The sequence below is a fragment of the Falco cherrug genome, chromosome 17 (genome assembly GCF_023634085.1).
Source record: "Falco cherrug isolate bFalChe1 chromosome 17, bFalChe1.pri, whole genome shotgun sequence".
Lineage (NCBI taxonomy): Eukaryota > Metazoa > Chordata > Aves > Falconiformes > Falconidae > Falco > Falco cherrug.
In genome coordinates this window covers 2372836-2387167 of record NC_073713.1, presented here as the reverse complement: position 1 = coordinate 2387167, position 14332 = coordinate 2372836, and the positions used below count along the sequence as shown (strand labels likewise).

Below are 14332 nucleotides of genomic sequence, written 5' to 3'. Positions count from 1 at the left end.
GTAAGGCAGTTAATCAGACGCCTACAGAGATACTTTTCTGTGATACAGTCTGACATCAGTGGAAAAAGATGAGATTCAGAAACTCATTATGCAGTCTACCAAACAGCAAGCAGATGGTAACAACTTTTGATCACCACCAACCTACACTCACTTCAAATTGATAATCCAAGAACGAAAACCTCCATATCTCCTCAAGCAATTCCCTGGGCTTGCCATTGCTCTACAAGCAATAAGAAAATGCTCTTACTTATATTACATCTCTCAGTGAAAAGGAAAAAAAAGAAAGCATTAAATTAAAAATCAATGACACCTGTAAGACTGTACAGAAACCAAGCAGTGTTTCATGACAAGTGCTCTAAAAAGAATAGCAAGAATAGTATACTTTCTGCATGTTTTTTAAACAACTAGTTTTTACCAGAGAAGTCCATCCCTGTCAAAGATTAACCCTGATTATTTTGACATTTCACAGAATGGTGTCCTATGACATTCAATAGCATGTTTACATATTCATGAGATAAAATTAATGCAATTATTATGCTTCAGGGGATTAGCAAATCACTGCAAGTATTACGAAGGTATTTGCCTTCTGCCCACATACAGCACTGCAAGGTTGGTCAAATGTATTATTAACAATGTCATTGTCTCCCTCTGAATCATCTGATACTGGTTACCACTAGAGACAGACTATCAACTCTGATGGACAAATGGTCTGGTATCTTACAGAAACTCCCACTGTGCTGTGCCTCAAACAATTCCTCCACCGCTCCCTTCGTACTTGGAGTTATTGCAAAAATCCCAAGAAAAAGTTGGAAAATGTTTTCAAAATAGAACAAGACAGATCTTAATAATACTGTCCAATAATGCAACAGTCGTAATTTAGAAAGGATCATTAATCTGCAGAGAACCAACACGTGTTATAAATCACACACTAAACCCCTCCATCACTCACAAATTAATATAATTCCATCTGCTCCAGAGGACGACAAACCACATGGAACAAAGTATGACGGATAATACAATGAAATCTGAGAAGCAATAAAGGGGAAATAACGCAAAATAAGAATTTCACATCCCTCTGAAGCTGACAGCATGTCTGCTTCAGACACAGCCCCAGCACGGTCACCTGTGGGCCACTTGGTCTATAGCTGGCCGTACTTCCAAAGGAGGAACAGACAGGGGCTTTTGTTGCCTCTCCTCCCCCCACAATGCCAACGGCTCTCATCATTAACAGCAAGAACTGCAGTATCCGATGCCATCTTCAAAATCTCAGAGCCTGGAACGTGGCGTAGAACAGAGCTTGCAAGTCTTGTTCAGAAAATAAATATAATAATGAAGGACGTTCTTAAGCCATCTCCGATGCAAAGAAAAGTCTGAAAACTTGCCAGGTCAAAGAATAAAATATAAAATTAAAATAAATCCAAGCACATTTATTTTAAACCTCATTATTTCCAAGCTAACATCAAAATCTTTCAATGGTTTGGAGACGCTGCGTTGCTGTCATGCATCAACCCACGAGCATTGTTTCAAGGGAGAGTGAGATAAATGCAATATAGCACTAAAGAGCTGGTGATAAAGATCCATGTCGATTTTTAGATGGGGGCTTAGGCGTGATACAACTCCCAGGTTACCTCAAGAAGAGCACAAGCACTCTCCCTTTCTGCCCATCTCCTGCTATAACTTTACCAAGGCTAAGAGCATCCCAGGACTTCATCCCCAGCACAGGTAGTGTCCCCCTGAACACATTCTAATCTTGTGGCAGAGGTTTTATAAACCACAGATTAAACGTCTAACAAAGCCTCACACCACATCTCATCAGCGACAAAGCGGGGGTGGACAGGGATATTGTATACCTCAGGAGCAGAAGACAAAGCTACAGCTTTACACCTTCCCACTCACTCCTGCTGCTCATCAGCATCAGCTTTCATAAATTAATGGAAGATGCTGTGATCTTCAAAGCTGTGATCAAACCAGTTTCTTTTGCTCATCCCTTAACGTTTCATCCCTTTACCATGCTGAAAACAACAATGCAACAATTTCACATCCCCTCACCCCAATACCCTCCGTGCAATCTCTCCCCTTTGCTCTAACCATGCAGCAGCACTATCCAGCTGAAAGTTAAAAATAGAGAAGGTCAAGGGCCGCAGCCAATACTGGGAAGAGCCAGACACCCTCAGTGCAAGAGTCACACACTGTCCTTTGTCCTGAGGACCTGGTTTAGGCTTGTCCCCCTCCACATGACATATTCTCTCTTGCTTTATCCAGCCTTCTGGTTTTCAGCAGCACAGGCAGCTGGGGGCTTCCCTTGACATTCAAAGTTATTACACTGATGTAAAATACATCTCTGAGATTGGGCTTGAAGTTTCCTTCTGTCCTACTGAGCCAAAAGCTCCATCCTACATCTACCAGCTTCAAAAATTCTCAGATGCATGTGCCTTAATGAAGCAAAGAAACAGGAATGTACCCTCTTTACCGAATCAGCGATTTCCACAACAGACAGGGCAATGCTAGTCACCAGTAATCTTAAGCAGCAGCAATTTTGGGGGGAACGGGGATTCATCAGATTCTCAGTGCCTATAAACATGCACAGTGCAATGAGTCCTCATTTCCTACCGCTCTCCCCTGCTAAAAAAGAAAACGGGGGGGGGGGGGGGGGAAGCCACCTGTATGGACTCAGGAGGACAGACTGGAAAAGCAGCACAAAACAAATTTTTCCTCTTCCCATCACTGCAAACAGACAAACCCAGAGAGGAATGCAAAGCAGAAGCAAGACGTCAGTGTGCATGCTCCGAGCCCTTTTAAAAGCAAGGGAGCACATGGGCAAACAAATACAGCAGATCCGCAGCAGCTGCCCTGCCGTGACGCACTGCCAGCCCCCCCCCGACCCCAGCCCCCTCCCGCCTCTCCCCGCACCCCCAGATGTTATGAGGGTAATAACTGCCCCTCCGGGGGGTGGGGGATGGGGGATACAGCAGGCGTAAAGGGAAAAGGGGGAGGGGGGAGGGGAACGAAAGCTGGGAGGGGGGAGCCATCAGATTTGCTCATCGGTGGTTTCAAACAATCGAAAAGGCTGCTGTAGCAATTCCGCTGCAGGAGAGGCAGGGCGCGGGCATGGGGAAGAACAAGGGGAAAAGGAATCAGCCTGTGGAAGGGGAAAGCCACGAAGCATCTCCGCAACATGATGTCACGCTGTCTGCTTTCGAGTCCCCCAAACAGAAAGGAGCAGCAGCAGCAACCAACATGGACTCCAGGTTTAATCTGCCTTGAAAGCGCGTGTCTCCGACGGCAGATTTGCTCGGCAAACCTGTGCTGAGCCCCGCACACGCAGCCCCGCGGCTCCTCTGGCACAGACGTGCACGCACACACACGCACACGTGTGCACGCACAGCCGGAGCCCGCAGGCAGCACAGAGACCGCGGAGGGGAGAGGAAGGGAGGCAGCAGCGGGAGGAGCAGCAGTCACACTAACCTGGTAGCCATTAGGGACCGGCGCGCCGCGGAGCAGCCAGGAATTCATTCATTCATTCGTGCACTCGCGCGTGGCGGGGCAGCGCAGGGGGGGCCGGCGGGGGGGGGGCGGGGGGCGCTCACCTCCCGCACCATCCCAGAGCCCTGCCCGAGGGAAAGGGGGGGGCGGGGGTGCCCGGGGCCGCTCAGGGGCACGCGGAGCCCCCTCTCCCAGCGGCCTGGCACGCCGCTCGGGCTCCTGCCATGGCTCAGCCGCTCTCCTCCCCCAGCCCCACGCCGTGTGCGCGGCCGCCCCCCACCCCACCCCCACCCTTTCACACACGCGGCTGCACGCGCACACACACGCGCACGCGCACGCACGCAGCCCGTGGGCTGCCCCTTTACATAATGCAACCCCCTCCGCGGCTTCACCAGCCCCCAGACACGCGGGGCGGGGGGGCTCCTGCCATCCCCCCCAAGGCCCCCCGGGTATACCTGTCACTCCTACATGCTGCCCGTAAAGTTGGGCAAAGCCTACCGGTTAAGGTCCGACAGGCTGGGAGGAAGAAAAAAAAAAAATAACCATACTCATCCTCCCTGTGTGCACGCTGGACCATTCCTACGTGGGGGAGAAAGTTTCAAAACCTGTAAACATGTCAATACAAGAACAGCCTGGAAAAACAAAACCTAACTAACTGGTAAGGTGGATTATCTAAACTGAATGAAACACTGTGAGGACACACTCATTCAGAATTAAGGTGACCTCAACTCAGCTGAGCTTACTTCATCTAGGAAGCTAATTTGGTTTCATTTTTCATGCCCATCCATGCGTGAACAGGCCTGGGATTTTTAAAGAAACGTCACCAAGCCAAGTTTACAAGCCTCCAGTAGCATTAGTACCCAGTGCTTCTTTGGGGGATGTACAGACCACCATAACCCCACACGCCTGCTCATAGACAGCTTTATGCTAGAATAACAAGGGTTTCAGTCCCTCTCAAGCGCTCTCACAGTACAATATATATTACACAGGCTGAAGGATGAAAAAGAAGAGAGCAAAACAATCAGCTAGCCTGCATTTTTCCTTCCAGTATATGAAATTGGGCCTTATCTGTCCAAGGAAATAGTGTAGAACTTGATGTGAACACCCTTGATCTGAAGCCCAAGCGTCCACATGTGGAAGTACTCTGGGTTATCTTAGGGCTTTAAATGTGAAATAAATTTCTAGCGGAAACAAGCCTTAAAGAGTACCCAGAGAAGCTCCTGTACCAGTGTGGCTACAGTAGTTTAAAAATTTACACTGTGTATCACTTCTGTGCCTCAGCAGTCTCCAGTCTACATTCACATCGCCCACCTCAGGTGTTTATTTTCAGAGTCCCCTGCGGTATCAACTGAGCCAGGCAGGCAGCTCCAGAGCATGATTCAGAGCGAACCTGAGTGAGGAGGCTGACTACAGCCACCTTCAGACGCTGCGAATGACCCCCTCGGGGACTTACTGCTCCCCACTGATAACAGAAGGTGCTGTGCCTGAAGTGATGGAAATGCTCGTCACTCCACGTTTTGCTTTCTTTTGTTGCGTTTTACCCATTCCATACACAGGGCTGACCATTTTCTCTTCTCCTAAGAATCAGTCACAGCTTTCAATGCTAATGTCCCAAAAGAGCATCTCTCCAAAAGGCTGATTATGCATCATTTCGCTATAATCACAATCAGTGGGAGCAGGAGGTGCTCTGCTCTTAAGAATCAGTGCTCCAGCAGGCTCACACCACCATGCATTTCAAATGCTGCACATGATTTTAAATTGAAAATGCTATCACCATACACGCTTTTATCTGGATAGTACAACTGCACCATCACCCTTTTCATATTACTCAAAGAATACAGAGATGTACACGGGTTTACTGTGTATATTACCACCATTCAATAAATGCATTGCCCCATTAAGAGATCCATCAGCTTGATGTCAATTTGTGATGTCTATCTTGTGACCAAGCTTCCTTTTTCACCTTCTCTGTTTAGATGCTTATGATTGGCAGCACCATAAAACACACCAGCTTTCATCCCAAACATGAACTTGGCACCTGAAATCTAATTTCACAGAAACAAACCTGGTTTTTAGTCCTCTCATTCCATTAGCGCACATTTGTTCAGGTTTTGCTCTCAAGGTTTCCTCTGCAATCATGGGAGAAACTTCTATCAAAACGAGAACGTTTCTTACGTCGTTACACTTTTACAAGTACTGGAGATTTACAAAGGGTACCAAGCAAAATTAATCCAAAGCACAATCACAAGAGCTGACAATAATATTTGTCGCTTCACTCAGTAACATCTGACTATAGGTTTTAGATCTGCAAGTCCCCGTAAGGATGGAGTATTCTAGCTAAGTGGAAACGCACAGTCTCTAACAGGAAAAGTTGTAAAGGCAAGTAACAACTGGCAGTGAGGAGTTCGGGCCAAATCCCACACGATCTTGTCCTCCCACATATTGACCTTCTACCAACACAGAATTCTCTTAATTTTGCAATGCCTTCTCCTCAAAAGTTTATTTTTCAATCCATTGGACCACATTTCAGTGTTTATGGGTAAATCTAGTGTGTTTTGCAACTGGAGAAATCTGCATGCAGTAGTCCTGTGTGCCTCACCAAAAACGGAGCAGCACAAACCTAGGCATGACCAAGAACACAGCAAAATCTCATTATCCAGTCCGAGCAGCAGAGCCACTGTAACTTGCACCTTGACTTTTTATTTTCACGTGACCATTACAAGTTTCAAGTGCTTACAAAAGTTCATGAACTGGTGAATTTCCGAACATGTTTGAAGAAAATGGCATGTAACATACAAACTTTCCTACTCCCTGTGTCCAACGCAATGGTACCTCCGCATCTGAGGATGACAATTCCCACTGAAACGCTATGTCTAGGACTGTCTCTAGTTTCAACTCGTGAACAACGTAGCTAAATGTCTGGACAGGGTTCAGACAAGAGCGATGAACAATAAAGGCAGTGGCACTCAATCCACTCACCACAGACTGGAGGTCGAGGAATGGCAAGCTTTAAACTGGTGTTCCAGGTGAGCATTTGATAATACTGGGTAAAAGATGAAAGTGCAACAGTACCAAGTGCCGAAAGCTGAAGCCTGACAAATTCTGACTAGACAAGAGAGATGCATTTTCGGAACTAAACAAAACTAACCCCTGGAACTAATTCAAGGCTAGATCATCCATCTGCAGCAAACAATATTACACAAGGTACTGTTCTGTACCTCAAACCAGAATCAGTTCAGGCAAGTCTTATACCTTGCATTTGACAGGACTTAAAAGAGATATCTGAATGGTCCCATTTCGTTTTACAGTCTATGAAACTTTCAGTGTTTTTTTTTCTTATGGCTTTCAAAGATGTATGAAAATAGCTGGAAGTGTGATTCTCAGCCTCTACGAATTTTAGGATGCTTTGTCTAAATGACTGTCAAGGTTTGAAGGAGATAGTATTTTTCAGTGTTCACATGAGAGGCACACTTACCCAAAGGCTCTGGCAAAATTCAGTATAATGGCTACTTCAGATTCAGAACCATGGAGAACATGCAAAGGCTCAAAGCAGGTCATGAAGTGGTAGGATAGACTCAACACGTGACTTTAAAACCTACCCACTCTTCAGACTGTCAGGAGAGAAGATGAATCAAACGGAAGTTCTGCTTCCAAGAGCGCTGTAAGAGCAGTAGTAAAAATGCAAGACTTACTTCGAGAAAAGCTTCTTAGGCTTATCTGGGATGGCGTGCAAGAGGCAAAGTTATGGGTAATTTGAAAAATTACGTAACGCCTCAATAGCTTTACAAACTTCAGCAGACCGGCAAAATTCAACCCAGAACTCTCAGAAGAGCAAATACTCTCATTACATTTCTGGGTCTGTGCAGCGCCCTTCATGTCACTACAAACAGCTTGTTTCATGATGATAGTACTGGGATAATACTGCACTGAGAAGACGATCTTTAGGCGCCCTTAAGGAAGCTCTTCTGAACATAAAGCTACCAGTTCCTGGTTTTGTTCAAGAGCTGCAGAACCCATTTTATGTCGACTGGGTTTACTTGCACGTATGTCTCTCAGCCCTCCCTGGTACTGATGTTAAAAGAATCAGGACAAGCACTAGGGCATTATCTCATGTATGAAGGACAGCTTTAGGAGGGCTCAACTGCTGAGCTATTCACGGCACGACATGGTCACACCCCGAATGCCACAGGGACTACCAAGCCCTACAGAAAGGTGAACAGTCATTCACCACAAGCACCCGCCCAGGGATGCTCTAATTCAGAGCATGCCTATCTGTGGCAGGCCCTTCGCGTTCGCGCAGACAGTGCCAGGCGTACCTTTGCTGCCTGCTGGACTGAGCTGTGCCACAGACCCAGCCGTAACACAAGCATACTCATACATATTGCATCTCTCAGGTGAGAGGAAATAATGCACTGTTCAAGAAATTAAAGACCGGGACTGATGACAGATACACACGGGACAGTCCAGTGCCTCAACGCCCAGGTCTACGGAGCAACAAGTGGGTTTGAGATAAACTCTGTATGCAGGTAGAGCAACCTTACCCCCCCGTAAGCCACACCGGTGATACAGCAGCAAGCAGCAGTCTTTAGAAGTGTCTGCAAATGGCTGGGAACAATGAGCACCTGGATTTGAAACCACATAAAGTTTCTCATTTCCCCTTCCCTGAAAAATTCTTTGTCCACTTTTAATAGGATCTTTTTTGAAAACGGAAAGCCGTTGAGACAGTTATTCCCCAACATCTCTACTTTCCAGCTGAGTTCAGAACAGAACCAGGGGACACTAAGACTTACATAGTACTTCTGGCCATGTCTTCAGAAAGACTATCAGGAATGTCAAGAAAGCATGTCCTCAGGGAAAAGTCAGTGTAGTGCTACAACCTCAAGATCTGCAAGTAGGATTAGCATTAGTGGGTAACTGACGCATCTGGGTGGTAATTAGTATTTTCCACGCGTTCATTTTTTTTTTCGCTCGTACCATTGCTGGAGCACAGAAGGTGCTTTTCTCCTAAACACTCTCTTTGGCCATGAACGTACGGACTCAGCTTTTGAACGCGCAGCATAGTACAGGGCGAGTTCTCTGGCTGGGACATGTGGTCCTGTTTGCTAGCCCGTGCTCAGACCATGGAACACCCTTCCAGCCCCTGGCGTACAAAATGGGTGCTACTCTTTAAACCCCACCACATTCTCACCCTATTAAGCAATAAGAAGCACTGCCAAAACTCTTCCTCCTCCCTCACAGAAAATGGGCTCCTAGACAGGTACCAGATGAAGCAAAAATCTTTTTAGAGTCCTCTGAACTGACAATGGCATTTTCATGGAGCACGGAGCAAGATACAGTAGCTGCTACATTCCTACAGTAGTGGGGGATGGAGGATGGAGGAGGCAGGCAATCATGTGCTCAAAGGCATGGGGAGGAAGAGGGGGAGGCGGGGAACAAGGAGAGAGAGAACAAAGTGTCAACATCTTAACTGGGACACACAAAGAGCCAGTTCTTAATAAGAACTTAATCCAGGATTAACAAGAGGTCAGCTACCTCTGCAAGGAGACTGCACTAAAAGGAGCTAATTAGCTCTCCTTAATTGCACAAATGAAACCACACAGAATTAAAGACATTCACAAGTAGCAGATCCCACCTCGCCTAGGAAACTGAGCCCTACCTGTTGTCCTCAAGGCCACGCTGAAACAATCAGCACGTGGAAAAACAAAAGCAGAAAAGGTGAAGTGACGTGAGGAAAGAGGCTGCGGGGAGTTAGGCTCAGCATCGCCAAGTGAAGTGTCCGAGGGACAGCTGGAGCCTTCACACAGGACAAGCGTGTTTTGCATGGCCAGTACCTTTCTAGACAGTTTCTTCAGCAACTGCTGTCATCACATGTGGAACTGCCCAAAATTCTGAAAGCTATCACTTTCATAAACGGTTTTATCCATGAGGATATGGAATGCAGTTTTAGCCCTCTTTAATTCAGCCTGACTGCTGACAGTGAGGAGAAGGACAGCACAAGGGGAACCCGTCGGTTTTGCTCTGTAGGCCCCACTCTGCCCTGTAGGCTGAGACCAACAGAATCACATCCCAACATGGTGTGCAGGCACTGCATCCTGGTCCGGATAAGCAGAGAGCTCAAAGCAAAAGCATCATGGATCATGGACAGGTAATAGCTCCTGGCCTGGAAACAACCAGCTTGGGATGATGCAGTGAAAAAGGCTGGCTGAGCTGACCTCCCACAAGCTCTCTGTCTTGAATTCCTAATCATATATTACGAAGACACTTACATATCCTTAAGTCCCCTGCTGACTTCCACTTAAAACTAAATCCATCTCCTTTTTTTTCTCTGAAACCATTAGATGCTCTGTTCTACTGCACTGATAAGCTGGTGCGTATTTTACGCCAGAAGCACTTGCGCTGCACTGACAGATAACGTATACAGCAGTCAGCGTACTTGAAAATGAAGATTAACAAGCACATCAGTAACACTAACAGCTGTCTCTGAGATCAAGCACTAATAAAAGTAACGCCCATTTTTATTTGTTTTATAGCACTGTGCTGAGGGCTGGGCAGCTTGCGGCCAGCCGGGGCCCTCACCCTGAGGAGCGTACAGTGCAAGACCTCAGCTGTGCAGGGAAAGGCATGATGAAGCTGCACTAATTTCAAACCCTACACAATCCACGGAGCCACCTTCAAGCATTAGGGTCTGAATGCAGCCCAGCTGCGAGATCTCAGTGCCCAGTTTAAGAGAGGATGAAGAGAAAAGCAAAACAACAGGTTGACCAGGGGAAAACTACCACACTCACAAAGACAAATAACAACAGAAACGGGTGATCACCCATTAATTACAGGTCCCTGTGGAATCCTTACAGTACTGCCTCCATTATCTATGCATATTCCTTTTCTTATCCCTTCAGGACAAGGGTAAAATATCGTGCCATTGTGCTTCCAGTTACATTGAGAAGATAGCCACCAGGGGACAAGCAGCAGCAAAATTTCACCTCAAACCCAACACAAACAAATTATGTTCTTTGGATACCACTCTGAAGATGAGAAAGCCACATTCCCCCCCCCCCCCTGCTCCCAGTAATTGAGCAGCAACCCTCATATACGCTGCTCCTATGCAAGCTCAGCACAAAGACAGAATTCCCTGACATCTGGATAAAGCTTCAATGGCCGCCATTGGAGAGAGCAAAATGCACATCGGCTGCTCCGTGCCAGGGGCTGCAGCCACTCTCCTGGTACAGACATGCCCCGCTCCTTCAATCCCCTCCACCGCCGCCACCACCACCCCTCCGTTCCCTACTCCACACTGTACTGAGCTGGAACAGCTCAGACCTGTGAGTAGATTTTTGAAGAGAAGGATGAGGAAAAGGACCCTAAAAGGGTCCGATCTCTTTCTTTAGCACTGGCTGGTGCAGCGTGGGCTTCTGTGTCCTATAATCCAGTTACAGTAATGCCTGCTTCTCCACTCCTCTGGACTGTTCCGATCTTTTTATCCCAACCAAAATCAGCCTCCTAAAGCCTTCCCCAAAGCACTACCCCAATCTCTACCTTCAGCCTCCTCCTGAGCCACCTCCGATTTCCAAGCCCGATACCCGTTCACACACACTGGATTCATCCCCACTCTCACCGACTGACTTTCTTCACCTTGCTTGACCTTTCTTCCAGGATGGTCTCAGATTCCTGTAATCTGCTGGGCTCACCCAGAGACTCACTAACACTCAAGAGCTACTACTCAGTCCAGCCCCTGCTCCCACGAAGACAGAACATTGCTCCATAAGAATCTTGCTCAGCTTCTCCCCCCACACCCCCGTACCTTCCACCACCTTTCTCAGCCAAACCCTGCGTGTCCGGGTCGCAGCCCCGCACTGCGCCAGGGCATCCTTTTTCCTGCGGAACTGCCTGACCTCACAATGCACGCAGGAACACAAAAGAACCTGCACCCACAGGAAGGAGTCCTCCTGCCTGCCTGGGAGATGGAAAATGAAGAGCTAAATGATCGCATCGCCACCTGTTACCACATCGCATTTCCTGGGGCGCAGCTGCGTGTCCTCCCTGCTCCTCTGCTCTCCGATTCCGAAACCACCATTTAAACTGCAGACAGAAGCAATTCTGCGGGGGGAGAGATCATTAAACCATTCAAGAATCTTACTGCTCCGATGCATTTTATGCTTTCAAAAGTAGTTGACAAAAAGATTCCCTGCTCTGATAACAGCTTGGCATGGCAGAAACAAAGCCGCCTTTGCAACTTGCTACCCAGCTCTGGCATCTGAACTGGCTGCTGCCCACTGGAAAGAAAAGCACCCCCTGTCTCTTTAAGAATGCCCTGGAGCCCACATCACTGGAGCTCAGTTAACCCTGCCTGCTCCTCACTCCATCCACTGACGACAGCTGTAAAATTTCAGGACGACTTCTCCTCTCCTGCTCTTACCCACCTGTCTACTGCCCTGGTACAGCCTCTCCATGTTGTTGCACATCCCTGGCATCCCGAACATTTTTGCAGGGGCACTTTAGAAGAGTTTTATTAAATATCCCTCTATTCCCCACTGTAAAAAACCACCAGGGAGTACTTCCGTGATGACAAAGGAGCAGAACAGTCAGCATGGACCTAAGCATCCCAGTTACCCCAGGATTCAACTTCCTTACTCCCACAAAGCACTCTGACAACTCAGTCATTTCTGCAAACATACTGACTCCTCATCTCGCTGAGCTAGAGGGACTCTGCACCCTTCTCTAAACCTTATCAGACACAACACAAACCGTCTAACCTCCCTCATACAACAGCAGGCAGCACAGCCAGCAACAGGAGAAATATTTGACAACACACGGGTTATTTCCAAATATAAACCCTTTGAAAGGCCATCTTCTACAGAGAGGTTATAAAATGGAGAAGGTAGCAATGTGACTCATACTGAAAGTGTATATAAAAACACATACAAAAACCTGTCTCACAAGAAAAATAAACAGAGACTGTGACGGATTCTCTTCTGGGTAAAGCATGAAGAACATTAGCTTGACTTTGTACCTACTCCAAACAGGTATAATGCAGAAAACACAAAGTCATGCCCAGCAATTCAAAGAATTGAGAAAGCAAGAAAGCAGCAGAGCTCAGTAGTGTGCATGCAGGGTACGAGCACAAAGCAAATTAGACATGTTCTTGCAAAATGATACAGGAGCAGGAAAGACTAACGTGATTCAGAGCTGCACAGTCTGATCAATCATACCTCATGGAAGGTGATGAAATATTTGCTCTGGATGATCAGTTCATCTCTATCAGGAACTTTATTATAAGGGTGCCATATAACCACAGATATATTTTTATAGAGCAGTAAGTTCAAAAGAAAGCAACAAAAACATCACACTATTCACGAACCTTATTTATGGGGGGAGGAAAGACCAAAACAAAAAACCTCAAAGGGCAAACAAAGTAGTCAACAAATATTCAAAGAATGTAAATATCAAAGAGAAACAGAAGTCGTATTAAAAGGTTATATAACAACGAGCAATGTGATAATATTGAGGGAAACAATTAGGCTGAAGTCAAATACTTGCAGTCAAGAGCACAAGAGAAATGGTATAAAGCCATTCACTTGTCATGTTTATAAACAACATTAGGTAACCATTAGTAAAAACAAAACAGGGAACTGTCCCACATTGGCAGGTGCATGGATCAATGCCAGAATTCCACCATTATTTTTTCTGTCTCCAGTTCTGCTTTCTGTAACTTTCAGCCCCAATATATACTTTATATATTAATATATAAAGCCCCAAAATATATACCCCAATTTTCAGCAGCCCAGTCCAACAATTTTTGGGTTTTTTTTTTTGCTGCTGTTTGCTAGCAATGCAAGACTCTCTAAAGGTTTGCATTTGGTTGGTGTTACAGCTCTTTGAGCATTACAATTTAGGTAATTGGTTTGACTTACTGTATTTTTGTTCCCAAAAACTCCAAGAAAAACATATCCACATGATTTTGAGTTTCACATGGGAAATCTTGCAAAGCGACATCTAAATCATCTGAAGTTCTTGATTTGGGCTGTGATCCTTGAAAGAACAAATGTCCTTATAGCAATTCTGGTATTTCCAAATATGAGCAAGACATAGCTTGCTGTGGGGCAATTGCATGGATTCAGCTTGTGACTTTGGAGGCGTACAGGGGATATGGCTGGCCGGTTTGCATTTCTGATGCTAGCTCTTACATCAATGCAGGCTGTTCCCTTTAAAGAACTGTTTTAAGCTGTAACAAGTTTTTGCTCAACTAAGCCAAGATTCCAGTAGGGGAGTTTTCTAGTATACCTCTATTAATAAACACGTTAAAAGTAAAAATGGCTGTAATCTCCGTGTGCCTCATCTACAAACCAAGACCAACACCACTTCCACCACCAATACTATGTAGGATGTAAGCCCTTCAGGGTACAACCTATTACTGGACACACCTGAAAATCTCCCAGCACAGCAAGGCCCTTCTTCTAGGGCCTCTCTCACTGTAAAACAGCACTGTCTTAGAAACGGATCCATTTCAAAAATCAGTTGTGCTATCACCTGTCTTTGAAACAGAAACTCAGAAGAATCAATGGGGAACCTATTCTTCCCGTTAGAAAGGTTGGAAAAATAACATAACAGGCATTCAAAGCAATGATGTACTTTTGCTGCCTTGAACCAGCCACTGAATACTGCTCAGATTCTCTAAGCTCCAACCCCTAGACACATCCCTTCTTTCATAGCCTACAGCTAAGCAACAGTTTGCCTCCCAAACCTCATTCCTAAAATGTCCATCAGATTGAAGGCCACCACATAAGTACACCATTTTTTAATAATTGACAGCTCTGAAAAAAATAAATTCCAGTTTTGAGGGCTGCACAGCCAC

The 14332-nt window shown here is 46.1% G+C and overlaps 1 protein-coding gene across 12 annotated transcripts in view; it reads right to left on the bottom strand.

The window, feature by feature from the left end:
* Positions 1-14332, bottom strand: part of GRAMD1B (GRAM domain containing 1B) — a 141648-nt gene that overhangs the window by 45137 nt on the left and 82179 nt on the right. Inside the window, exon 1 of one of the 12 annotated variants that reach the window (XM_055728470.1) lies at positions 11477-11585. The exons of 8 other annotated variants lie outside the window; for them this stretch is intronic. In XM_055728470.1, coding sequence (XP_055584445.1) covers positions 11477-11493 — 17 coding nt within the window. In that variant the 5' untranslated portion in view covers positions 11494-11585. Of the gene's footprint in view, positions 1-3465; positions 3751-11016; positions 11040-11281; positions 11301-11476; positions 11586-14332 lie in introns of those variants that run through there. 3 more of the 12 variants (XM_055728475.1, XM_055728474.1, XM_055728471.1) reach the window with 3 other exon arrangements.